This window comes from Procambarus clarkii, chromosome 5, assembly GCF_040958095.1.
Source record: "Procambarus clarkii isolate CNS0578487 chromosome 5, FALCON_Pclarkii_2.0, whole genome shotgun sequence".
In the NCBI taxonomy this organism is placed as follows: Eukaryota; Metazoa; Arthropoda; class Malacostraca; order Decapoda; family Cambaridae; genus Procambarus; species Procambarus clarkii.
Genome location: NC_091154.1, coordinates 48,383,564 through 48,411,523, shown reverse-complemented (window position 1 = coordinate 48,411,523; position 27,960 = coordinate 48,383,564). Strand labels below are relative to the sequence as shown.

The window sequence follows — 27,960 nt, the reverse complement described above, 5'->3', positions numbered from 1 at the left end:
CCTTCGTTAAAGTAAAACGGTATACAGAAATAACAAAGAAAATAGATATGAATACTATTACCTTCGATGTTAGTAGTAGTTGTGCAAGTGAGGAGAAAGAAAAAATATTAGGGAGTTGGAAGGAAGTTTCTAAGGTACTCTTGTACCTCATGGAATGTGACGGACAGAGCAAAGGTAGTTTTATTATTAATCATGGATGAAAGTAGATTGATAATATTATCTTGGAACGTTAATGGATTAAAAACTAGAGCGGTGGATGTACACTATTATACTCTTAGAAAGAATATTAACATAGTTGCACTCCAGGAAACTGGGGATAGGGATGGTAACATTCTGAACATGAAGATGAGCATGTTGAACATGAAGATGTTCAACTGCTGGGCGAGCCCTCTCCTACTCATCTGAGGGGAGGGAGATTAGATTATGCTTGTTTGATAAATGCTGAGGGCATAGAGGAGAATTGTTTTACTGTGGATGAAAGGCTAAGGGATAATTTTGCATTACAAATACAGCTTAAACTAGATAAAAAGCATGCCTGCCTTCAGAGGAAAAGTTTAAAGTTTAATAAGGGAGAATTAAGGGGTCTTGTTGGTCATATTAAGTCTTGGTATGATACATATAAGCCAGTTTCGGCAGAAGCATTTTATTAAGATTTAATTAAGGAGGTAGATGTATTTAATGGAACATTGAACCGGAAAACATCTGGTATAGAAAAGCATCCCCCCATAAAAGTGTGGGGAGAAGAGAAAGGAAATTAGGAGCAAGTATTGGCAGGAGTTTGCAGAGAAAGTTGGGAGTAACATAAACTTGAAGGAAATCTGGCAAGACATAAATGAAATAAGGGGTAAAAAGCATAATTTTGTTGCACATCCTAACCCGTAAGGAATTGCAAAAGAGCGTAAATAAAAGGGCGGAAGCTGCCAAACTTAGTTCATTTAATTACCCGCTGTAACGAGAGTCGTTAGATTCTTGGAAAGATCTAAGAAAGGATTTTATACCTACAGCAGGTAATAGTGGTGATGTCACTTGCACAGGTATTACCAGAGAAGAACTAATAACGGCGATTAAAGTTGGGAAATCTACCGCCCCTGGGGAGGATGGAGTAACTTATGAAATACTTAATGAACTTGCCATTATGACGAAAAGCCCGCTGTTAGACTTCTTTAATATTAGTTATAAAGAGGGCAGAATTCCCAGTAAATGAAAAAAAACTATGATCATCCTTATCCCTAAAGCCAATGGAGAGTACAGACCTGTGTCTTTAACCTCCTGTTTTTGTAAAATGATGGAGAGGATCATTTTAAATAAACTTTTGTATATAATAGGTGATCAGCTGTCTAGTAATTTGTTCGGGTTCCTCAGAGGAAAAAGTACCTCTGACTGTATTACTAAATGTCTAGCTAATGGTAATGATTATTATAGAATTTTTATTGATTTACAAGGAGCTTTTGATAAAGCCAACAAAGAGGTTATTTTATATGAATTAGCTGGTCTTGGTGTTGAAGCGAGATTATTGCCCTGGATAGGGGATTATCTTCAGGAAAGGAAGGCTCAGGTGTGGTATCAAGGTTGTATGGTTCAAGGTTCAAAGTATCAAGGTCAAGAACTCGGCACACCTCAGGGAGGAGTGTTGAGTCCCACCCTGTTTAATGTACTAATGAATAAGATAGCATCTGAGAAATACTCAAATTGGGTAACTCCAATCATATATGCCGATGATATTTTGTTTCAGGGCAAAGATATTTCAAAGGTTCAAACAGTGTTGGACAATTTCGGAAACCTGTGTCACATGGGACTGGTGGTTAATGAAGACAAAACTAAAGTTTGAATGTAGAAGTCGTAGGCCCATTATATTGGAAATAAATGGTAAAAATATAGAGAAAGTTAATATATATAAATATTTAGGCATATATGTTGGATATACCCATGAGAGTTTGGAAACTGAGATGAACAGACTGTTGGGTCAATGTCGGAAGAAATTACAACCTCTAAAGGCCTTGGCATGCTGTGGAAAGGAGTGGGAGTCCCTGTGCTACGAATGATGTACTTGAGTACTGTAAGATTTCTTATTAATTATGCTGCACCTGTCATTTCTTGTTTTGGTAAAGGTAGGATGGGCAAGTTGGAGAAGATACAAAATGAAGCCGTTGGGGGTCGTTGTGAGCCGCAGGCCGGGCTCTGCTCCCCTTAGCTACCTGAATTTTTGCCCACACTTGTCTTGCAGTCGTTTCTCTTCTAATAGAGCTAGTGAACTCTAGCCATTGTCTTTCCCTTTGTAACTCATCTGCAATGTATGTACCTTAACCTGAATAAAAAATCTAATCTAAATCTATATCTAATCTATATGCTTAGATATATGCAAATGAGAGAGTAATAGAGCGAAACCTTTAAAATACTGAACAATTTGGAGGATATTGATTCATACAATTTCTTCAAAAGGTCAGATGTAACACGAACAAGGAGCAAAGGTTTCAAACTCAACAAGCCACAGTGTAGGAGTGACAACAAATGCTTTTTAACCCATACGATTATGATCATAGCAATAAGGTTTCTAAAACAGTAGGCATTCTTCCAAAGTCAGACACTGTACTATGTTCCTCGCCCTAACCTAGTCACTCAGTATTATTCACTCATTTATCTATGTCTTAAAGGTTACAAGACGTACATTAGTCAATACAATTGGTGCTTAAAATGTTAAGGATCTCTTGTGAAACACGGGTATTAATAAAAAAATGTATTATGTAAAATAAATAAAAAAGGCCCAAGGGCCATGAAGTAACAAGAATGCAAGGCTGGCACAAGCTGGCGTAAGTAGAGAAGACGGAAGATTCTTCATATTAAAAGACCCTGCTTCTCCAAGATGGCAGTCACACCCTGCTTGCCCTGGACAATCACCATATGGAGAAGGACTGTTTACTGTGAAGGAAAGTCCACAAATGCAATGCCAGCATGAGTCAGTCTTGAAGGGTAAACGATGATGGCACCCTCACAGTAACACAAAAGCCGAGCAAGCCCAGTGAGGAAGACCTGTTGATGAGAAAGAAGGAGAATTTTTAGTCATACAATTTTTGTTTTATAAGATTCCAAAATATTACATTGATATAAATTTGTGAGAGTATTCTGAGCATTTTGAGCCATCTTGAGTCCTCTCCTCACTAAGTAACTAACTGCCAAAAGATTAAAGAACCCCTGGCCCTTAACAGTCTAACAGTAGGTTAGACATATACATGAATGAGATTGGGTGAATATAAATAGGAGCTGCCTCGTATGGGCCAATAGGCCTTCTGTAGTTACCTTCATTCTTATGTTTATTATAACAAAACATATATGTTGCAATACCTTATTTCCCATTTATTATTGATAAGGCCCTCATCTCGTCCTCATTAATGAATACAAGCTAAATAGACAGAATAGTGTTTGACCTCTGCAAATAAATCTGCCAAAAAAAAATAAGTAACAACTTCGGCCACCTGTGGCTAATTTACATGTTGACCAATTTCGTTCAAACTTCACATGCTTAGTGCCGGATATGTATTCTCCAAGATGTAGTCACAACAAAATCCACATAGAAACAAAGGAGAGAATAAAAATAAAGTGGATGTCTTCTTTTTGTATAGACATAATAAATATTGCCATTTGGCTATGTATTTATATGATATATAATAGCATACAGCATAAAACAAAATAAGAGAGGTGGTAGGAGAAAAAAAGATTAGTGGTCAGTGAGAATCCACAAGGTCTTCTCTGAATACTCTTTATTTTCTTCAAGGCTGTGGGTCCCTACAATTGCATCAGAGGTGGTACACACCCCTATTATTATTTAAACAGGTGAGTAAAAATAGGTGAGTACACACACGGTGCCAGCAAACTTAGCCTCCAAACACACACACACACACACATGGTATCAGCAAGCTTAGCCTCCAAACACACACACACACACACACATGGTATCAGCAAGCTTAGCCTCCAAATACACACATAGTATCAGCAAGCTTAGCCTCTAAACACACACAAAAACGGTATCAGCAAGCTTAGCCTCCAAACACACACACACACACACACAAATGGTATCAGCAAGCTTAGCCTCCAAACACACACACACACACACAAATGGTATCAGCAAGCTTAGCCTCCAAACACACACACACACACATGGTATCAGCAAGCTAAGCCTCCAAACACACACACACACAAACACACATGGTATCAGCAAGCTTAGCCTCCAAACACACACACACATGGTATCAGCAAGCTTAGCCTCCAAACACACACACACATGGTATCAGCAAGCTTAGCCTCCAAACACACACACACGCACACACACACACACACATTTGCAGAAATACTAAAAAAAAATAACTCTGAAGTAATGACTACAGTGATGGAGGTGGCCATGAAAGCAGCCACCTCGCAGGAGGCGGCACGCTCCACTAGCCAACTGATGGAAAGGAACAGATCAGTGGTTGCTGTGGGTATTAAAGAGCAGGAAGGATCTAATAGGACAGAGTGGAACGACAAGGACAAAGCAGCAGTGAATGAAGTACTAAAGGCACTAGACATGGAAGGGGTTGAGCATAGCATTGAGAAGGTTTTCAGGCTAGGCTGGTACAACAAAGACCGAGACCGAATGATAAAGATAGTGTTTGCAAACGAGAACACAAAGGAGAAGATCCTATCAAGGAAGAGCTCCCTGAAAAACGTGGGAAAATTCAAAAATGTATTCCTCCAGAGAGACATGACAAGGGAGAAGAGAGCCGTGGCGGCAGAAGCAAAGAAGAGGCGCAGGGCGAGAGGGGAAAACCAGGAAGTCACAGCTCCCAACACAACACCCCCAGAGGCGAGGGGGGAACCCACAACCAGCTACCCAGTAACACCAGAAGGGAGGACAACCCCGCCTCCCTCCTCTGCATAGAAAACCCCCCTACCCCAAACCCTCCCTGCCCCCACTCAAATGTTCAGCCAAATCTCCCTCCCCCCACACCCAATCCCCACCCTTCTACCCCTCCCCTCCCCCCACACCCAATCCCCACCCTTCTACCCCTCCCCTCCTCCCGAGTCCTCCCTCCCCCCCTTTCCTTCCCATCCTCCCTCCCCTTTCACCCCATACCCTCCCTGTCCCTCCCCCTTCACTGGATCCCCCGCCCCTCATCCCAGTATCCTCTGAGACCCTGTTATCCACCTCACAGGTCCTCACACCCATGGAACAGCCTCCCCCACCAGCAGAACACTCACCAAGGAGGCGATTTGAGAAAGGACAGAAGAAAGTGAGCCTCAAAGTGATGTACACTAACATAGATGGAATTACAAATAAAGCAAATGAGCTTGGAGAACTGGTACTAGAGGAAAACCCAGACATAATAGCCCTCACAGAAACAAAGATCACGAAAACGATAACAAATGCAGTGTTCCCACAGGACTATTATGTTATGAGGAAAGAGAGGGAATTAAGAGGTGGGGGTGGTGTAGCTCTGCTGGTAAGAAAAGGCTGGGATTTTGAGGAGATGGATATTCAGGGCTGTGAAGGTTTCAGTGACTACATAGCAGGTACTGTAACAAATGGAGGGAAAAAAATTATAGTCGCAGTCATATATAATCCACCACCAAATGACAGAAGACCTAGACAGGAATATGATAGAAACAACATGGCCACCATTAACATAATAGAAAGAGCAGCTTCTGTTGCTAGCAGGAATGGATCTGGACTACTAATTATGAGAGACTTCAACCATGGGAAGATAGATTGGAAGAACAGAAACCCACATGGAGGACCAGAAACATGGAGAGCTAAGCTGCTGGACGTGGCAACAAGAAACTTTCTAAGCCAGCACACCAAAGAACCAACAAGAATGAGAGGAGAAGATGAACCAGTAATGCTTGATTTGATATTTACCCTAAATGAATGGGATATAAGGGAAGTTAAGATGGAAGCGCCCTTGGGAATGAGTGACCACAGTGTATTGAACTTTGAGTACCTGGTAGAGCTAGGACTTATCTCCCCCCACAAAGAACTAGGAATCAAAAGGCTGGCATACCGAAAGGGGAATTATGAACAGATGAGAAGTTTCCTAAGTGAAATACCTTGGGACACAGACCTCAGAGACAAGTCTGTACAGGGTATGATGGACTATGTTACCCAAAAGTGTCAGGAGGCAGTAAACAGGTTCATCCCGGCCCAAAGGGAAAAATCCGAGAAGCAACAGAAGAATCCATGGTATAATAGGGCATGTATGGAAGCGAAGAAACTGAACAAAAAGGCGTGGAGGAACTTCCGGAATAACAGAACACCAGAAAGCAGAGATACCAGAGAACCAGGAATGAGTACGTCAGGGTGAGAAGAGAAGCAGAGAAAAATTTTGAAAATGATATAGCAAACAAAGCCAAGACCGAACCAAAGCTACTCCACAGTCACATCAGAAGGAAAACAACAGTGAAAGAACAGGTATTGAAACTTAGAACAGGCGAGGACAGGTATACAGAGAATGACAGAGAGGTGTGTGAGGAACTCAACAAGAGGTTCCAGGAGGTCTTCACAATAGAACAGGGTGAGGTCACTGTGCTAGGAGAAAGGGAGATAAACCAGGCGGCCTTGGAGGAGTTCGAAATTACGAGAGAGGAGGTCAAGAGACACCTGCTGGATCTGGATGTTAGAAAGGCTGTTGGTCCAGACGGGATCTCACCATGGGTACTGAAAGAGTGTGCAGAGGCACTTTGCATGCCACTCTCCATAGTGTATAGTAAGTCACTAGAGACGGGAGACCTACCAGAAATATGGAAGACGGCGAATGTGGTCCCAATATACAAAAAGGGCGACAGACAAGAGGCACTGAACTACAGGCCAGTGTCCTTGACTTGTATACCATGCAAGGTGATGGAGAAGATCGTGAGAAAAAACCTGGTAACACATCTGGAGAGAAGGGACTTCGTGACAAATCGCCAACATGGGTTCAGGGAGGGTAAATCTTGCCTTACAGGCTTGATAGAATTCTACGATCAGGTGACACAGATTCAGCAAGAAACAGAGGGCTGGGCGGACTGCATTTTCTTGGATTGTCGGAAAGCCTTTGACACAGTACCGCATAAGAGGCTGGTACATAAGCTGGAGAGACAGGCAGGTGTAGCTGGTAAGGTGCTCCAGTGGATAAGGGAGTATCTAAGCAATAGGAAGCAGAGAGTTACGGTGAGGGGTGAGACCTCCGATTGGCGTGAAGTCACCAGTGGAGTCCCACAGGGCTCTGTACTCGGTCCTATCTTGTTTCTGATATATGTAAATGATCTCCCGGAGGGTATCAATTCATTTCTCTCAATGTTTGCGGACGATGCTAAAATTATGAGAAGGATTAAAACAGAAGAGGACTGTTTGAGGCTTCAAGAAGACCTAGACAAGCTGAAGGAATGGTCGAACAAATGGTTGTTAGAGTTTAACCCAACCAAATGTAATGTAATGAAGATAGGTGTAGGGAGCAGGAGGCCAGATACAAGGTATCATCTGGGAGAGGAAATTCTTCAGGAGTCAGAGAAGGAAAAAGACTTGGGGGTTGATATCACGCCAGACCTGTCTCCTGCAGCACATATCAAGCGGATAACATCAGCGGCATATGCCAGGCTGGCCAACATACGAACGGCATTCAGAAACTTGTGTAAAGAAAATCATTCAGAACTTTGTATACCACATATGTCAGGCCAATCCTGGAGTATGCAGCCCTAGCATGGAGTCCATATCTAGTCAAGGATAAGACTAAACTGAAAAAGGTTCAAAGGTTTGCCACCAGACTAGTACCCGAGCTGAGAGGTATGAGCTACGAGGAGAGACTACGGGAATTAAACCTCACTTCGCTGGAAGACAGAAGAGTTAGGGGGGACATGATCACCACATTCAAGATTCTGAAGGGAATTGATAGGGTAGATAAAGACAGTCTATTTAACACAAGGGGAACGCACAAGGGGACACAGGTGGAAACTGAGTGCCCAAATGAGCCACAGAGATATTAGAAAGAACTTTTTTAGTGTCAGAGTGGTTGACAAATGGAATGCATTAGGGGGTGATGTGGTGGAGGCTGACTCCATACACAGTTTCATGTGTAGATATGACAGAGCCCGATAGGCTCAGGAATCTGTACACCTGTTGATTGACGGTTGAGAGGCGGGACCAAAGAGCCAGAGCTCAATCCCCGCAAACACAACTACGTGAGTACAACTAGGTGAGTACACACACACACACACACACACATGGTATCAGCAAGCTAAGCCTCCAAACACACACACACACAAACACACATGGTATCAGCAAGCTTAGCCTCCAAACACACACACACATGGTATCAGCAAGCTTAGCCTCCAAACACACACACACAGAAAATGGGGATATTGAAACAGTTGATAAACTTGATTTCAAGTGAGAGAGGTCACTATGGGGAACTTCAAAAAAAATTTTAATAAGTAATTAGGCAGACTTGTTGCTAGACAGGGAAGTAAATTAAATATATGCCAAATTTTGCAAAATATACAATGAAGGCACACAAACATTCATACCAAAACAAAGATGCAGGGCCAGAAAACAGGATTGGTTCAACAGAAATTGAGAGAGGGCCACAGACCAAAACACACAAAAATGGAATGAAAGACATTGAAAAAATACAAGCAGATGTCAACAAAGTTTTTGATTGGGCAGCAGAAAATAACATGATGTTTAACAGTGATAAATTTCAGGTACTGCAAAAATGAGGATCTGAAACATAATACAGGGTACAAAACACAATCGAATCTTCCCATAGTAGAAAAACAGCATGTCAAGGATTTGGGAATAATGATGTCCGACGATCTAACGTTTAGGGAGCATAACCAAGCAAATATTGCGTCAGCCAGAAAAATGATCGGATTGACAATGAAAACTTTCAAATCCAGGGATCCCATCACAATGGTTGTACTCTTCAAGTCACTTATGTTGTCCTGTCTCGAGTACTGCTCAGTATTCACTCACCCCTTCAGAGCAGGAGAGATTGCTGAAATAGAGGGAATACAGAGAACATATACGGCACGCATAGACGAGATAAAACACCTAAATTATTGGGATCGTCTCAAAGTTCTCCAAATGTACTCTCTAGAAAGGAGACGAGAGAGATACCAAATATACACATGGAAGATACTGGAGGGCCAGGTCCCAAATCTACACAGTAAAATAACAACGTACTGGAGTGAACGATATGGAAAAAAATGCAAGATTGAACCAGAGAAGAGCAGAGGTGCCATAGGCACAATCAGAGAGCACTGTATAAACATCAGAGGTCCGCGGTTGTTCAACGTCCTCCCAGCGACTATAAGAAATATTGCCGGAACAACTGTGGACATCTTCAAGAGAAAACTGGACTGTTTTCTAAGAGAAGTTCCGGATCAGCCGGGCTGTGGTGGGTATGTGGCCCTGCGGGCCGCTCCAAGCAACAGCCTGGTGGACCAAGCTCTCACAAGTCGAGCCTGGCCTCGGGCCGGGCTTGGGGAGTAGAAGAGCAGAACCCCATCAAGCAGGAATCAATATAGAAAAAAGCCAAACCCCCAATCACACCAGCGATACAAAGATGCAAGAAACAACTATACAGCAGTAAGGGGAGAGGCAGAAAGAAATTTTTAAAAAGGGATAATGGATAAATGTAAAACAGAACTGGGCCTATTCTACAAATTCATAAACAACAAATTGCAGGTAAAGGATAATATCCAGAGGTTGAAAATAGGAAACAGATTCACAGAAAATGATAATGCAATGTGTGAAACATTAAACGAAAAGTTCCAAAGTGTGTTTATACAAAATGAAATCTTAAGAGAACCAGACACAATAAGAATTTCTGAGAACATCATAGAGCGTATAGAGGTGTCTAGAGGTGAAGTGGAAAATATGCTAAAGGAGCTAAGTAAGAACAATGCAGTTGGTCCAGATGGAGTTTCACCATGGGTTCTGAGAGAATGTGCATATGAGCTCAGCCTCCCACTTCACCTGATCTTTCAGGCATCCCTGTGTACAGGAGTCATAGCAAACATGTGGAAAAAGGCTAACATAGTTCCAATCTACAAAAGTGGCAACAGGGAAGACCCCACCCTCCTCAATTATAGACCTAAATCATTGACAAGTGTAACAGTGAAAAGATTGAAAAAAAACCAGCGTTGAATGTAATGAAACGCCATTTTCTGGGTGAGTCCCGGAGGCTCCCCGGAGCTATCCCAGGCTGATATGCTAATGTCAGACTTTGGCATCAGTCATGTGTATGGAGTTCTTAGGCCTACCGGGGACCACGGCCAGAACCGGGCCCCCTCAGAGAGGCAAGGGGAGCAATGGCCTATAGAAGCCCCCGTGTAGTTGGAAGCATTCTATGTCTGCCATCGACCGGAACAGGCACCCAGAAAGGTAAGCGCCCCAAAACAAACCCCTATTCTGGTTAAAATTGCTACCAAAAACCGAACTAGTGGATAGAACTCCCCAACCGAAAACAAGCAAACTAGTGTGACATCACACACTGCCGCGCCGCTGTCTGCGCAGCTCCCCCCTCCCCGGGAGGGGGAAGGGGGAGCCCCAGACCCCCCGCGCCGGCTACCCACACCTCAGTTCTTGAGGCTGGATGTTAAAAACGCGAAAAACCGCCGACCGGAGGGAGGGAGGGATGCCGGGGACCCTCCGGGACTCACCCAGAAAATGGAGTTTCATTACATTCAACGCTGGTTTTCGGGGGGGAGCCCCGTCGGCTCCCCGGAGCTAACTACCCACAGACAGAAAAAGGAGGCAGTCGTCGCTCACCCCTAAACTCGAAGCCGAGACAACTGGCTGCAACCGCCGACCCAAAGCAACACAGGCCCGACGAGGCCCAGGGACATTCACAAGGTAACGCGCAGCCAGGACCCTGTTCGACCGCCAAAATCCCCGCGCCCGAATATCAGACCAAGACACATTCCCAAAGACGGTAGCAAGAGCCGCGAACTTACGAACGTCATGGGCACGGGGATAGACCGCAGGCTGGCTGGACCTAATAACCCTGCGGACGACCTGAGAGACCCGAACCCGCGAACAGGGAAGAAGGGAAACCGGATCAACCCACAGCGCGTCCCCGGACACAGAAGCTGTGGCGCGCAAATAACGGCAAAGCGCCGCAACCGGACACAAAACATGATGCACCCCCGGCCTGACCAACCAAGCATCAACCACCCATGGACCCCTCCGGAATGCAGCAGTCTCATTCTTCGCCAGAAAAGAAGGAGACGGCTGCAAACGAACAAAACAATCACCACGACCAAAAGAGCAGAAACCCCTGCGCCGGAGGAGAGCATGAAGCTCCCCTACCCGACCCCCAGAGCCCAAAGCCAACAAGAAAAGTGCCTTGGAAAAACAATCCTGGACCGAAGGGGCCACAACGAAACGAGGAGACGAAAGGAAAGCGAGCACTCTGTCCAAAGACCAGGACGGCTCAGGCGACGCATGAGCAGGCCGGAGGTGAAACAATGCAGGAGACAGCTCGCGAAACGGCGCAGACGTAACATCGATACCGAAAGCAAGCTGAAGCGGCTCCGCCAGCGCCGCACGATACGAAGCGACAGTGTTAGGCATAAGATGACGGTCCTGAAACAACCACGAGAGGAAGGACAAGACCACCCGAACAGACAAGGAGCTAACACGACGAAGACGCAAAAAGAAACGGAAGGACCGCCAGGAAACTTCATACTGCCGCCGAGAAGAAGCCCTCAGGTGGGACACCAACAAGGAGGCCACCTGATCACCATAGAGATGATGATAGACTCGAGTCAAAAAAACCATACGCGAAGACTCGAGGAGAAGATCGAACCAGCTACGTGACGTACCGGCCCGATCTGCTGAAAGAGGCGGAGCCGCGGGAAAACCCTCGGGTTCGGACACCGAGCAACCAGCGCCTGAAACCAAGGCTGGGCCGGCCACAAAGGGGCCAGAAGGACAACTCTCCCCCGGTAAGTCTCTAAGCGAGTCAGGACCTGGAGCAACAGCCGAACCGGGGGAAAGAGGTACAGGAACCCCCACCTCGACCAGTCTAGCCGAAAGGCATCGACCCCCGACGGCCTCGCAATCGGGGAAGGGCGCCACATAAACGGGAAGACGCCGCGACCACGTCGACGCGAAGAGGTCCACTTCGGGGCACCCGAACGTCTGGCAAAGCCAACGGAAGGACACGTCGTCGACCGTCCACTCCGTGGAGAGGGGAACGAAGCGAGACAGGGCGTTGGTCAAGACGTTGGACACGCCCCGTACGTGAACCGCCAGGAGAGCCAAACCCCGAGAACTCAGCAGACGAGTCACCCGAAGCGACCAACCCCAAAGAGACGAGGACCGCATCGAACCCCCGCGGTTCAGGCAATGAACCACCGGAGAGCAGTCCGAATGGAGCCGAATCGTCGATCCGCGGGCCACCCGAATCCTCCCCAGAGCAAACCACACTGCCGCGAACTCCCGCACCGTGCTGTGAGCTCGACGGAAGGACGGATCCCAACGCCCCTGGCCGGCCTGGTGAGCACTGGTCACAAAACCCCAGCCGAGAGACGACGCATCCGTGTACACATCGAGCGAGGGCTCAGGTAGGCGCCAAGGCACTGAACCCCGAAAAACCCGAAGAGGAAGCCGGTGACGCAGCAACCGACGCAAGGCCCCCGGGGGTCGAACTCTGTGATCGCGAGAGAGGCGGAAGGGGGAACCCCGAAGGAACCAGAACAGCCGTTCAAGCCAAACCCGACCCGGCGGGTAGACCACCATCGCGAAGTTCAGGCTCCCGCACAGCCCCTTGAGCAACCGCCGGGTGACCCGAGGGCCCTCCAGAAACAGACGAAGGTGGGACAGCAGCCGCAGGAGAGACTCCGGAGGGAGAGACAAGGAGGCGGTTCGAGAGTCCCACACGAGACCCAGCCAAGTCCGAACCCGAGAGGGAACCAGATGGGACTTCCTCCAGTTCACCAAGAACCCGAACTCGGCGAGCTGGGAAAGAACCAAATCCCTGGCTAGCAAGCAAGCTGACTGGCTGGGAGCACAAACCAGCCAATCGTCGAGGTAGGCCATCGCCTATAGCATCAGCCTCAAGAACTGAGGTGTGGGTAGCCGGCGCGGGGGGTCTGGGGCTCCCCCTTCCCCCTCCCGGGGAGGGGGGAGCTGCGCAGACAGCGGCGCGGCAGTGTGTGATGTCACACTAGTTTGCTTGTTTTCGGTTGGGGAGTTCTATCCACTAGTTCGGTTTTTGGTAGCAATTTTAACCAGAATAGGGGTTTGTTCTGGGGCGCTTACCTTTCTGGGTGCCTGTTCCGGTCGATGGCAGACATAGAATGCTTTCAACTACACGGGGGCTTCTATAGGCCATTGCTCCCCTTGCCTCTCTGAGGGGGCCCGGTTCTGGCCGTGGTCCCCGGTAGGCCTAAGAACTCCATACACATGACTGATGCCAAAGTCTGACATTAGCATATCAGCCTGGGATAGCTCCGGGGAGCCGACGGGGCTCCCCCCAGAAAAATTATAAAAACTAAATGGGTAGAACACCTGGAGAGAAATTATAATATATCACACAGACAGTACTGTTTTCGATCTGGAAGATCCTGTGTATCGAATTTACTCTGTTTCTATGATTGAGCCACAGAGATTTTAAAGGAAAAAGGTAGTTGGGTTGACTGCATCTATCTAGACATAAAAAAGGCTTTCGACAGAGTTCCACATAAGAGGTTGTTCTGGAAACTAGAAAATTTTGGATGGGTGACAGGTAAGCTTCTAACATGGATGAAAAACTTTCTGACTGATAGAAAAATGAGGGCAGTAATCAGAGGCAATCGGACTGGAGAAGTGTCACAAGTGGAGTACCACAGTACATGCACCAGAAATGTTCATTGTCTACATAAATGATCTACCAGTTGGAATACAGAATTATATAAACATGTTTGCTGATGATGCTAAGATATTGGAATGGATAAGAAATTCAGATGATTGTCATGCCCTTCAAGAAGACCTGGACAAAATAAGTATATGGAGCACCACTTGGCAAATGGAATTTAATGTGAATAAATGCCATGTTATGGAATGTGGAATAGAACATAGATCCCACACAACCTATAAATTATGTGAGAAATCTTTATATAATTCTGATAAAGAAAGAGGTCTAGGGTTGATTTTAGATAGAAAACTATCACTTGAGGACCACATAAAGAACGTTGTGTGAGGAGCCTATGCCACGCTTTCTAACTTCAGAATTTCGTTTAAATACATGGATGGGGAAATACTAAAGAAATTGTTCACGAGTTTTGTTCGGCCAAGGCTAGAATATGCAGCGGTTGTGTGGTGCCCATATCTTAAGAAGCACATCAACAAACTGGAAAAGGTGCAAAGACATGCTACTAAGTGGCTCCCAGAACTAAAGGGCAAGAGCTATGTGGAGAGGTTAGAGGCATTAAATATGCCAAAACTAGAAGACAACAAAAAGAGGTGATAAAATCACTATGTACAAAATAGTAACAGGAATTGATAAAATCGATAGGGAAGATTTCCGAGACCTGGAACTTCAAGAACAAAAGGTCATAGATTTAAACTAACTAAACAAAGATGCCTAAGAAATATACAAAAATTTCCTTTCGCATACAGTGGTACACGGTTGGAACAAGTTAAGTGAGAAGGTGGTGGCGGCCAAGACCGTCAGTAGTTTCAAAGCATTATGTGACAAAGAGTGCTGGGTAGCCGGGACACCACGAGCATAGCTCTAATCCTGTAACTACACTTAGGTAATTACATATGGTGTCAGCAAGCTTACCGTCGAAACACACACAAACAGCCTGCCTATTATTCAAGGCCTTCTCTGAGTACTCTTTATTTTCTTCTCTGAGGCTATGGGTCCCTAATCTTGCACCAGAGGTGGTACAACTTTTAAGTTTTTAACTACTGCACTGAGCACCTGATTTTGGCAAAGACTTCTTAGTGCAATTGTCAAGGACATAGTTCTGGTATTTTTTTGTTTATAAATATTCAGGTATAGTTAATGTCAAAATGTTTCAAAACTCAACAATTTATATTTCAAAACAAAAAAAGTAATGAAAACATTACAAAACATTAAAATATAGCCTAATTAATTAATAATAAAATAGCACAACTCTCAGAATGCCTAAAGGTGCTTTGAGCAATGAAGTAGTTAATTTTATATATATAATATTATATATATAATATATATTTACCTGTGACTACTGCTTAGCGAAAATTTGATCTCTGTGAAAATTGGTCTCGTCATTGCTAGGAGATATTTTAAGACCATGATTTGCTGTGGATGGCACTGTAGTCTTCAAGTCATCAATCTAAAAATAGAGGTACTGTAATCTTTTAAAATGTAAATTTTGTATAAAAAAAAAATGCAAAAATAAATTGCAAGAATAATATGAAGTTATTATACAATTTTTTTTAATTATTTAAATATTTGTGAGACATTATTAAGAAATTTATGAAGTACAGATTCTCTAAGACCTGATATGTATCTGCTTATGTTCCACCACATTACATTCAGGGTTGAAGAGAAAACACAGCCAGTAAGATAATGATCACTTAGGATGAACTGGGATGCTACATGTAGGTGGGGGCTAAGCTGCGTGAGGCTAGGATGCCCAGCCTGCCTTGTCTAGGCTGGACTGGGCTACGCAACACTAGGAAGGAGTCAACAAATCTCTGTTGTGCCTTACTTTTCCTGATATCCTTAAAAAAGCAAGAATGATGCCACCTCATTTTGTCCGGTCGTGATGGTCAAGTGGATTAAGGCGTCTTATACATACCAGTTGCGTTGCTCCTGGGAGTATGGGTTCGAGTCACTTCTGGGGTGTGAGTTTTCAGTTGCATATTGTCCTGGGGACTATTCAGGCTTGTTCGCATTTGTGTTCCTCACGTGTGCCCCAAAGAATGAGGTGATTTGGTAAAATGCTATGCCCAAGATTACTATCCGAGTGCCGGCGGTGGGGTGGTTCAAATAGCCTCGGCTATCACCTCATTTTGTCCGGTCGTGATGGTCAAGTGGATTAAGGCGTCTTGTACATACCAGTTGCGTTGCTCCTGGGAATATGGGTTCGAGTCACTTCTGGGGTGTGAGTTTTCAGTTGCATATTGTCCTGGGGACCATTCAGGCTTGTTCGCATTTGTGTTCCTCACGTGTGCCCCAAAGAATGAGGTGATTTGGTAAAATGCTATGCCCAAGATTACTATCCGAGTGCCGGCGGTGGGGTGGTTCAAATAGCCTCGGCTATCACCTCATTTTGTCCGGTCGTGATGGTCAAGTGGATTAAGGCGTCTTGTACATACCAGTTGCGTTGCTCCTGGGAGTATGGGTTCGAGTCACTTCTGGGGTGTGAGTTTTCAGTTGCATATTGTCCTGGGGACCATTCAGGCTTGTTCGCATTTGTGTTCCTCACGTGTGCCCCAAAGAATGAGGTGATTTGGTAAAATGCTATGCCCAAGATTACTATCCGAGTGCCGGCGGTAGGGTGGTTCAAATAGCCTCGGCTATCACCTCATTTTGTCCAGTCGTGATGGTCAAGTGGATTAAGGCGTCTTGTACATACCAGTTGCGTTGCTCCTGGGAGTATGGGTTCGAGTCACTTCTGGGGTGTGAGTTTTCAGTTGCATATTGTCCTGGGGACCATTCAGGCTTGTTCGCATATATAGATATATATATATATATATATATATATATATATATGTCGTACCTAGTAGCCAGAACTCACTTCTCAGCCTACTATTCAAGGCCCAATTTGCCTAATAAGCCAAGTTTTCCTGAATTAATATATTTACTATAATTTTTTTCTTATGAAATGATAAAGCAACCCTTTTCTCTATGTATGAGGTCAATTTCTTTTTATTGGAGTTAAAATTGACATAGATATATGACCGAACCAAACCAACCCTACCTAACCTAACCTAACCTATATTTATAGGTAAGGTTAGGTTAGGTAGCCAAAAAAAGCTAGGTTAGGTTAGGTTAGGTATGTTAGGTAGACGAAAAAGCATTAATTCATGAAAACTTGGCTTATTAGGCAAATCGGGCCTTGAATAGTAGGCTGAGAAGTGCGTTCTGGCTATTAGGTACGACATATATATATATATATATATATATATATATATATATATATATATATATATATATATATGTCGTACCTAGTAGCCAGAACGCACTTCTCAGCCTACTATGCAAGACCTAATTTGCCTAAGAAGCCAAATTTTCCTGAATTAATATATTTTCTCAAATTTTTTTCTTATGAAATGATAAAGCTACTTATTTCATTATGTATGAGGTCAGTTTTTTTTATTGGAGTTAAAATTAGCGTAGATATATGACCGAACCTAACCAACCCTACCTAACCTAACCTAACCTATCTTTATAGGTTAGGTTAGGTTAGGTAGCCGAAAAAGTTAGGTTAGGTTAGGTAGGTTTGGTAGTCGAAAAACAATTAATTCATGAAAACTTGGCTTATTAGGCAAATTGGGCCTTGCATAGTAGGCTGAGAAGTGAGTTCTGGCTACTAGGTACGACATATATATATATATATATATATATATATATATATATATATATATATATATATATATATATATATATATATATATATATATATATATATATATATATTATATATATATATATTATATATATATAATATATATATATATGTATATAGTTATACCTGGCTAACTCGTGGGTATCTATTTACTGCTAGGTAAACAGGCTTATTAGGTGATAGAAAACGCCCCCAATAATTGCTGTCTCACCTGGATTTCGAACATGGAATTAATCTCGACTATGAAGCGAGAACGAATCCGATTGTCTTGCAGATTATGACAGTGGTAGTAAAATATAAATAATAATGGTTTTGATTTTATTGTCGTGTTAGTTTAGTTCATTAAAAATATAACACATATCTGTCCTGAGAGCGGCAGTGGGAATGGTATACGGGGGATATTAATTAGGTCTTAAATATGGTGGCATTATTAAATAAGTAACCCAATTTTGCTACCAGATGTTTTGTAAGTACTGTTCAGTGTGACTTAATTTTTCCATCCTATTTGTACGTTTCAGGTGATCGATTCCCTCAAGACAATAATGATCGGACAAGAGCTTGAAGTAGAAGAGGTGGTGATGGATTTCGAGGTTGCATTGTGGGGTGTAGTGAGAGAGCTGTTACCAGCTGTACACATTCATGGCTGCACATTCCACTGGACACAAGCAGTTTGGCGAAAGGTTCAAGAATTTGGGCTGGCAGCTGCTTACAGGGAATACACCCAGGTGTATAACCTAATAAAAAATTTACTTGCCTTGCCATACTTACCGAAGCGCCACATAAATAAGGCGTTTACTGAATTAGAAAAGTCGGCTAGTAGTTCACCCTTAATGACACAGCTAACTAGTTACATAAAAAGTACGTGGCTGTGCAACAGTGTCTGGGAAGTGGGGAACTGGTGTGCATTCAGACGACTGGTAAGGACCAACAATGACGTAGAAGGATGGCACCAGCGTTTGAATCAAAGGGCAGTGAGGGACAACTTATCTTTATATATTTTAATCCCTTTACTGTACCGTGAGGCGTCCCTTGTAACCTTGCAATACCAACTGGTTTCTGAGCTAAAGCTCAAGTCCAGTCGCCGCAAGGGCAATAAGGAAAAACAGGAACATTTATGGAAACTTTGGGACCGTTACGAGGAAAAACAGATAAGCACCTCACAGTTCCTTAAGGAATGTTCACGTTTTATCCCAGGAAGCTCCTGAACTAGAATTATATATGAGGTGTATAATAAAAGATGGAATCTGAGTATGGGGTGCATAATAAATTAGCCTCCTTTGGGGGCGCCTTGTTTCTAAACGTGTTAGTCTTAAATCCTTTAATCTCTTAATCTTTAATCTCTTTAATCTTTCTACAATGTACCTCTTAATTAATATATGTTATGTACTCTCGCAACCCAATGTACCTTCTTGTATATAAATAAATAGAATTCAACTGTAAGGGAGTATGGTTTGCACCTTGTTATTCTAATAATAGATAAATAATTCTAATAATAATCTCGCTGCCATGTATTTATGGCAGCGAACACAAACCAGCGCATATACGAACGGAATGGTTTGTATGTACAAAATTCTCAGTGAACGAAGTTGTTTCTAGCCCAGTATCCGAAATTGCAGTATACGACTTGACCAATCCCCCTCCTCTCGCTGTTATCTCACACTATACACACGTTATATATACGTATCTACATTTGTGTTCACCATGGCGAACCACTAAGCTGGTATGGTGAGTGCAGTCAATAAATGGTGACCACACACAGTCAGAAAATGACACCACAACCCTCCCTCCCACAGCATTACTCCTCCCTCCATGGAGCACAGCGCTAAATATCACCACAATCCTGCTATTATCAGAATCCTGGTCAGTTTTATCACAGGGGGCTTCAGTAATACTATCACTGCTAAATAATAGCAGTATCATTTATATTATGGTATTTGTAGGCGATGCTGTGGTCACAAGCTGAACAGCGGTGCTGTGAGCTCGTGCTGCGTGCGCCTGCCTTGGTGGCTTGCTCAATACTGATGCTGTAACACCCAAGAATGTTGGCCTGGATTTTTTTTCTAGGTGGCATCTGGCAACTATCGGTCGTGGCTGTACTATAGCTGCCCCTATCCCAGGCGGGGCATTTAAATTATAGCGCTAGACACGAAATCATATATAAATGATGTGCGCGGTTTTGGTTTTGTCACTGATATCATTTATATATGATATGCGCGGTTTGAGGGTTAAGGCAGCGTCTGGGATGCTCTCGGACGCAGGTTCGAATCCTCGTCACGGCCCTTGAGGATTTGTTCAGTGCTGTGAGCTCATGCTGTGTGCGCCAGCCTTGGTGGCTCACTCAGTACTAAGGCTCTCACACTCGGGAATGTTGCCCACAATTTTTTTTTTTTTAAATGGCGTCTATTTACAAGAACCCTAAGGAAGCTGATGTGAACCCCGTGTAGCCGCAGGACTTTTAAATCTTGCATGGTGCTCCAAATCATCATATGATGTCGTGCGCAATTTATCGACAGTTACTCAAGACATCATATGTTGTTTTGTGCAGTTTAAGGGTTATGGGCAAGTTTGTTAGCAGTTAGTCAAAGATGGACTTTATTTAGTTCAGTATTCACTGTATCATTTAAAGAGGGTTATGACTGGAGAAAATTAAGGTTGTGTCATCAGCAAATAAAATTGGGTTGAGGTGTTCAGAGGCATTTGGAAGGTCATTAATGTAGATGAGAAAGAGGAGAGGGCCAAGTAAGCTGCCCTGTGAAACACCAATGTTGATGGGTAGGGTGGGAAAAATGGAATAATTTGCAGAATTATACTGGAACCTGTCACTAAGGTTAAACTGAAGGTATTGGAGGGAGTGACCTATGGCTCCATAATGATGTAATTTAAGAAGGTTTTAGTGGTTGACAGTGTCAAAAGCCCTACATAGGTCAACAAATAACCCAAAAGGGAACTTATTTTTATTAAGAGCTGCATGTATCAAGTTAATCATACTAATCAGTGCATCATTAGTGCTTATTTTAGGTCTGAAGCCATACTGACAAGAGCTAAGTAAATTCTGCTTAGTTAGATAGGAGTAAAGCTGCTTGTAGATTATCTTTTTAAATATTTTTGACAAGTTTGGCAGAATTGATATAGGTCTGAAATTATTATAGCATAACATTAATTATAAGCATAACTGTAATTATTATGCTAACTCCAGTAATTATAGCATAACTAATAAGATTAGGCTAGAGAAATAAATTTCTGACTTGAAAAGTTATAAATGCCAGTCTGTCTACTATAAACTCTTGAATGACATATTTCTAATCTACAGTAGAGCTTATCAATAGGTCTACGAAATTTTTGTTTTCTTCAGTTTGCATGAGAATTTCATGAGCTAATTCCTTGATATTGTAGAGGTGACCCACGTGTTACAACAATAGTACAGTAATTCACCTGGAACTGTCGTCGTAGGGAGAGGAAGGGCTGGTAGGGTAGGTGGAGCAAGTCTAGGCTCCTCAGGAAGGGTAGGACAGAGGGAATCAATGCCTCTTAGGGGTCCTATGGGCACATATCCTAAGTGCCAGTGGTGCCGGGCAGGCGTCGTCCGCGTTGGGTCACATGCAGTTCAAATCTGGCCCACTCGGCCTGCGCGGGCTGCCGCGCGGGTAGGCCGTGCGCCGTCGTCGTCCACCAATCAGGGCACAGCCCTGCCTATACTGTAAAATGTCTCCTTGGCGGGCACTTTGAATGTGGTTCCCTCTACACTCCTCCCGTCCCTATAGAACAATGGGTATGTTGGAGGGAAAACGTTTCACTATATACAACATGTCTTTTTTGTAAAAAAGTCTGGTTTCATGAATGGGTCCTATTACAATTATTACCCGTATTATCTTTGCACTATACACGAACTGTTTCAACATTGCATACACTACACTATTCCCTTTCCTTTTTTTTTTTTTTCTTTTCAGCTTCACTCTTAGGAATTTACTCTGTCCTAACAATATTCCTCGCACCGAAGCGCTGCTCCTTGAATGTGAGTCCTTTGACAGAGCAACCCTCTTCCCACATCTCACCCCCAGGATCCCAAGGGAAAGCAATTGGATCTATGCCTTCCAAGAACTGACCAAATGCTAGTTCATTCTTTATTTTCTTCTGAGCCCTCCTTTCCACATTGTGTCTTAACGGGCCCCACTTCCTGTGAGAATTTTGCTTTGCTTCCTGATCCAGACCTGTTTGTTCAGTAGTGGCATGGTCCCGAATTGCCACTTTTGTCCTGCATTGGATTCCTGAAGGAGCCTCACTTGACGAGTTCTCACTTAGCATAACCAAACTCTGTTGGTTGTATGTGTCTGATGTGCTAATGTCCATGTCCCCCCTGTCAGTGTGAGCCGAGATGTCTTCCACACCTCTAGACAATATCTGGTCAGCATCTTGCTCCGATGCCCCTCCTTGGCCTGTTATGCACTGGGTCGGAATTAGACCGAATGAGCCGACCCGGCAGCGTTTAAAGACGAATTCTGGTCCTTAAATGAAACATGTGGCTTGTTGCCCGAGGTGTCCCCGTGCTGGCGGACTGCTTCCTCATCCCTTTCGGATTCCTCACAGTCCCGAGCAAAATGACCCTCTTTCCCACACCTGTAGCACTGAACAGGTCGCCTAGGGGATGGGCTACGGCGATGCTGTGGTGACATAAGAGCAACTGTAAGGTGCCTCAAACTCTCACACACCTGGTCCAATCTCCCGTTGGTCTCTGAGATGCCTGCTACCAAGGTGTCCAACTTCGCCTCCACGCCCCTGGAAGATAAAGGATGCGAGCCCGCACTCGATGGTCGGCAACTGTTGATTCCAAAACCTGAAGAGCTGGTAGCCGGTGACGTGCCTGGGGAGCTGGGGAGGGCGAGTGTCGAGCGCCGAGAAGCGTCATTACTCCTGGGTGGCCGCTCATACTGGGAGTACCTTCCCACTGCATTCACTCGCACTGCTGGACCTTGGGGCACTCGGTGATGGGAGTCGTATCCTTTGGAACCTGAGGAACCGTGGATCGCTATGGCATTGTGCTGGAAGGTTTGGGCCCGATCGATAGCCTCCTCCATGGAGGAGTTCCTTGCATTGGAAATGTATCCTGCCAGACTCTTATCCTGTAATCCCTGGCCAAATCTCATTACTGCGATTTGTTCCACTTCCCACCGTGGCAAATGTTTGTAAGCCCGATGAGCCAAGTGGTGGGCCCTATCTGCCCAATCAGCAATATCCTCTTCTGGTTCCTGCTGGGCCTGGTTAAACTTCATCATAGCTACATCCAGAACTTCCCTATCGCCAAATCGCTTGATCATCTTATGCATCATGCGAATATAATCGATCGACGGTTCTCTGTCCAGTAAGCGATTGTAAAAATCACTTGCCTTACCCTTGAGACACCATCCTAACTGTGTCAATGACGTAGGCCCGCTCCAGTCCTTTTCCGAGGCATAAGACGTGAAGCGGCGGTAGAAGGTGGCCCAATCTGACTTCCCGTCATAGTCCAACGCCCGAGGTGGTGTGCGGAAGGTCTCTTTCTGTTGGCGATAACCTGTCCGCCTGCTGCGGGATAGAGAGGCATCCGAATCGGAAGTCAGAGAGCTGTGTGACGAGTGTCGAGCTGTCCGTCTCCTTGATCGAGCCGATCGATGGTGGGAGGGGCTCCCCTGCCGAGTACCTTGCTGGCCACTAGCCCTGGAGTAAGCTGGTGACTGAGGTCGACGTCCACGTTGGCTGCTGCTGGTGGCACCCCTAGAGGAGTGGCGGGTTCCCGTTTCGCTGGATGAGGACGATGAACGACTTCCTGCCCCCTGACCTAAGGGCCCGGAGCCCTGTTGGGACGGGTCCACCTCAAACGATATAGCAGCCATCAACTCGGGTTTGGTCCGAAGGCGGTTGATATCATAAATGTTGTCCTCCGTGATCACATGGTGACGCCGAAACTTGATAATGCGAGCGGCCAATTTATCTCCTACACCCGGTAGCAGCTGCAGCTCAGCAGCCGAAGCAGAGTTTATCTTGATTAGAGCCATTGTGCCGGTGTCGAAAGTTAAAGCTCCGATATCGTGCCACACCTGGTAATAAGCCTTAGACCTGGGGCCACGCGCCTCACATGTATACCACCCCAAACAGAAAAACAAAACAAAAAAAACACAGACACCAATAGCCACACTTAAGGTTCCAATGTTCAGAGATAGAGATAAATGTTCCACAAGGAAAAATAAGCACTGCAGTCAATATTGTAAATGATGGGGCCAGGTGGGTTTCAAGCAACATAAAACACTGCACACTTAATTGGTACCTAAATCACTGGAGGCTTAGACAAAAACTGGGCACTTACTGCACTTGCAAAGCTGGAAAATCTGATATGGCAGGCACTTTGAGGAACTTTGAGAGAGGCACTTTGAGGAACTTTGACAAGCAATGTGCCTGATTTTCATAAGCACTGGGCTGAGGGTTCTCAAAAACACTTTTTTCAGGTGAACGTGTGGAACTGTGTGCAGGGCGGATCACCATCCACCTTAAATCTGGTATGAACACAAACTCACTGGCTCACTTAATGTATCTCTTTCCCTTGAGCCGTTACTTCTGTAGAAAGCCCAGAACAGGTTACGTCTAGCTAACAGTAGAAATGAGAAAATAACAGACCTGTAGCAAGCACCCTGCAGAGCTGGGACCAGCGTCGCTGTAGTAAACACGCTGGAGACGGATGCGCTCGGGAACGACAGCCTGAAATCCTCCGCGAGCGGATTCGTAAACAATACAGGTCGGGTATGCTTATGAACGGTGGCCCGTATTCCGTGTGAATGGTGGTACTCGTCTCCCCTTCTTCAAAGAACTTGGGGACCGCGGGAATCGGTGCTTGGGGGACAAGACAATAAAATGCAACAAATCCGGAGAAATAATCCGTATAAAACACTGATAACTGGAACTTCTGGAGAATCTTGGGGGATTGCACGAGATGTGGAATAAAACATATGCACAAAAAAACAGGGGTTGAAATATCTTGGGCACCGCTATTGAACAACGAACCGAAGAACATCTATGGTGCAACCAAAGCCAGTAATTCGAGACTGGAACCGTTGAACACTATCCAAGACGTCTTGACTGAAGTCGGCAGAACGATGATGCAGATATCTTGGCGAGGTCCTCTTGATCACCGCGTGGGAACGTTTACTCACTGCGCCAATGTAGAGGTGACCCACGTGTTACAACAATAGTACAGTAATTCACCTGGAACTGTCGTCGTAGGGAGAGGAAGGGCTGGTAGGGTAGGTGGAGCAAGTCTAGGCTCCTCAGGAAGGGTAGGACAGAGGGAATCAATGCCTCTTAGGGGTCCTATGGGCACATATCCTAAGTGCCAGTGGTGCCGGGCAGGCGTCGTCCGCGTTGGGTCACATGCAGTTCAAATCTGGCCCACTCGGCCTGCGCGGGCTGCCGCGCGGGTAGGCCGTGCGCCGTCGTCGTCCACCAATCAGGGCACAGCCCTGCCTATACTGTAAAATGTCTCCTTGGCGGGCACTTTGAATGTGGTTCCCTCTACAATATACATACATTTCTCCTAACAATAAAATGGCCTCGTCTTAAGAACGTCTCAGACTGACTGCTTCAACAGCTCCATTGCTAAATAATATTACAAAAAAAAATCCATAACTTGACTACAGAGATTATATTACATTTTAAATAAAATTCCACAAAGAACTATTTAGTTCTAGATGCAGATGCAGATGCAGATGCAGATGCAGATGCAGATGCAGATGCAGATGCAGATGCATTTCTAATTTAAATTTAATAAAGTTCTAATAAATTTAAATTCCACATAACTATTTAGATGTATATGAAGAAAAATGCATTCAAAGCTTTGTTTTATCTTTGGTAAAATAAAGAGATATTTCTATACTTGTAAACAATTTTAAGTTTTTCTACAGTGACAGCTTCTTTAGTTCTTGCTTGGTCTATGAGGAGCATCTAATTTGAAAACTGACAATTTCTCCAGTTCCTGCTGGTTTATGAGGAGATTCTAACTTCTTAAATGACAGCCTCTCTTGTTCTTGCTTGTTCTATGAGGAGTATCTAATTTCTAAAATGACAGCTTCTCTAGTACTTGCTTGGTCTATGAAGAGCATCTTTCATAAAAGAACAAAATAACAAAATACCTTCAGAACTTTACCGTTTATGAAGTGAATTCATCAAACGAAATATAACAATTACCTCTGAAGGATATCCATCTGACATGGTGATAGCAAAATATTTACATAATGAAGCTAAATTTCCAAACTATACATTAGATTAAAGGTAAGTTAGTGTATTAATATGTGGCTCATTATACTTCAACATTCTTTCAATTATCTCCCACACCCAAAGTTTTTAGCTTATTACCTGAATGTGTAATCATATGCTTCTTCATACTTCCACGTTGACTGAATTTCTTCCCACACTTTGGACACTCATGAGGTTTGTCACCTGAATTGGTGAAGTAAATTTATTAAACAAAATATAACAATTATCTTTGAAGGACATCCAACTGACATGGTGATAGCAAAATATTTTCATGATGAAGCTAAATTTCCAAACTATATATTAGATTAAAGGTAATTATTAGATTAAAGGTAATTTATTATTATGTGGCTCATTATACTTCAACATTCTCTCAATCTCCCACACCCAAAGTGTTTAGCTTATTACCTGAATGTATCATCATATGCCTCTTCATACTTCCACGCTGGCTGAATCTCTTCCCACACTTTGGACATTCATAAGGTTTGTCACCTGAATGCACAAACATGTGATGAATTAGATTTCCACGTTCTCTAAATTTGTTGCCACACTCAGCACATTCAAAAGGTTTTTCTTCCGAATGCAGCATCCTGTGAGTCTTCATATTTTCAAGACGACTGAATTTCTTCCCACACTCTGGACACTCATGAGATTTCTCACCTGAATGTACTAACAAGTGTCTCTTCATACCTCCGCACTGACTGAATCTCTTCCCACATTCTGGACACTCATAAGGTTTGTCACCTGAATGCACAACCATGTGACATATTATAGTTCTACGTTCTCTAAATTTTTTGCCACACTCTGCACATTCAAAAGGCTTTTCATCTGTATGCACCATCCTATGAGACTTCATATTTCGTAAACGACTGAATCTCTTCCCACACTCAGGACATTCATGAGGTTTGTCACCCACATGTACTAACATGTGAGTCTTCATATGTCCAGGATGACTGAATCTCTTCCCACACTTAGGACACTCATAAGAGTTGTCACCAGAATGCACAAACATGTGACGTATTAGAGTTCCACGGTCTCTAAATTTTTTGCCACACTCAGCACATTCAAAAGGTCTTTCATCTGCATGCACCTTCCTGTGAGTCGTCATATGTCCAAAACGACTGAATCTCTTCCCACACTCTGGACATTCATGAAGTTTGTCACCTGAATGTACTAACATGTGAGTCTTCAAATTTCCAAGCTGACTGAATCTCTTCCCACACTCTGGACACTCGTGAGGTTTATCACTCGAATGTACCAACATGTGTCTCTTCATATTTCCAGGACGACTGAATCTCTTCCCACAATCTGGACATTCATAAGAGTTGCCCCCTGAGTGCACAAACATGTGACGTATTATAGTTACACGGTCTCTAAATTTTTTGCCACACTCAGCACATGCAAAAGGTCCTTCATCTGCATGCACCATCCTGTGAGTCGTCATATTTCCAAGAAGACTGAATCTCTTCCCACACTCTGGACACTCATGAAGTTTTTCACCGGAATGTACTAACATGTGAGTCTTCACATGTCCAAGCTCACTGAATTTCTTCCCACACTCTGGACACTCATGGGGTTTGACACCTGAATGTACTAAAATGTGCTTCCTCATATTTCCAAGACGAGTGAATACCTTCCCACACTGTGGACACTGGTGAGTCTTCATCGTCTTTATGATAGGTACAGTGTGTGTAAAGGTTTTCTCCCCGAAAGACCGCCCGAGTGGTGATGTTGGGAGACGCGTCAAGTTTTGAGTGTTGTGTCTTAGAGTTAGACTTGATGGGAGCACTTGGCGGTCAATTATGGTGCTTCTTCTTTATGAGTGGTGCAGTTTGTGTCAAGGTTTTATGCTCTTGTTTGGACACTCACCAGTTGGTGATGACAAAATGGCGCCTGATGCTCATAGGAGCGTTCCAATATTTTTTCTAATTCCAAATCTTTATTTTTTTTTACTTCTTATTTTTGCTTATAAGTTTCTTTACGCGTTTTACGTTTATCAGTTATATTTTTGCTCATCTTTTCCAGTTAAGGAATGTACTTGTAATGATTTTTTTTTAACATAATATCATACGATTATATACTTTTTGAAGGAATTAGTTCTCTCCTGGTGGATGGGATACAAGTTAAATCGAA

General features: G+C 44.0%; 1 protein-coding gene across 1 annotated transcript; it reads right to left on the bottom strand.

The window, feature by feature from the left end:
- Positions 1-2,721: 2,721 nt before the first annotated feature.
- LOC123763678 (zinc finger protein 418) lies at positions 2,722-27,743 on the bottom strand. The gene is made up of 4 exons (XM_045750968.2): positions 26,236-27,743; positions 25,930-26,013; positions 15,196-15,312; positions 2,722-3,027 (listed from the first exon to the last, which is right to left on the bottom strand). Exons 1-3 carry the CDS (start codon positions 27,491-27,493, stop codon positions 15,308-15,310), a joined length of 1,347 nt encoding a protein of 448 aa, XP_045606924.1. The 5' UTR covers positions 27,494-27,743; the 3' UTR covers positions 2,722-3,027; positions 15,196-15,307.
- Positions 27,744-27,960: the final 217 nt, after the last annotated feature.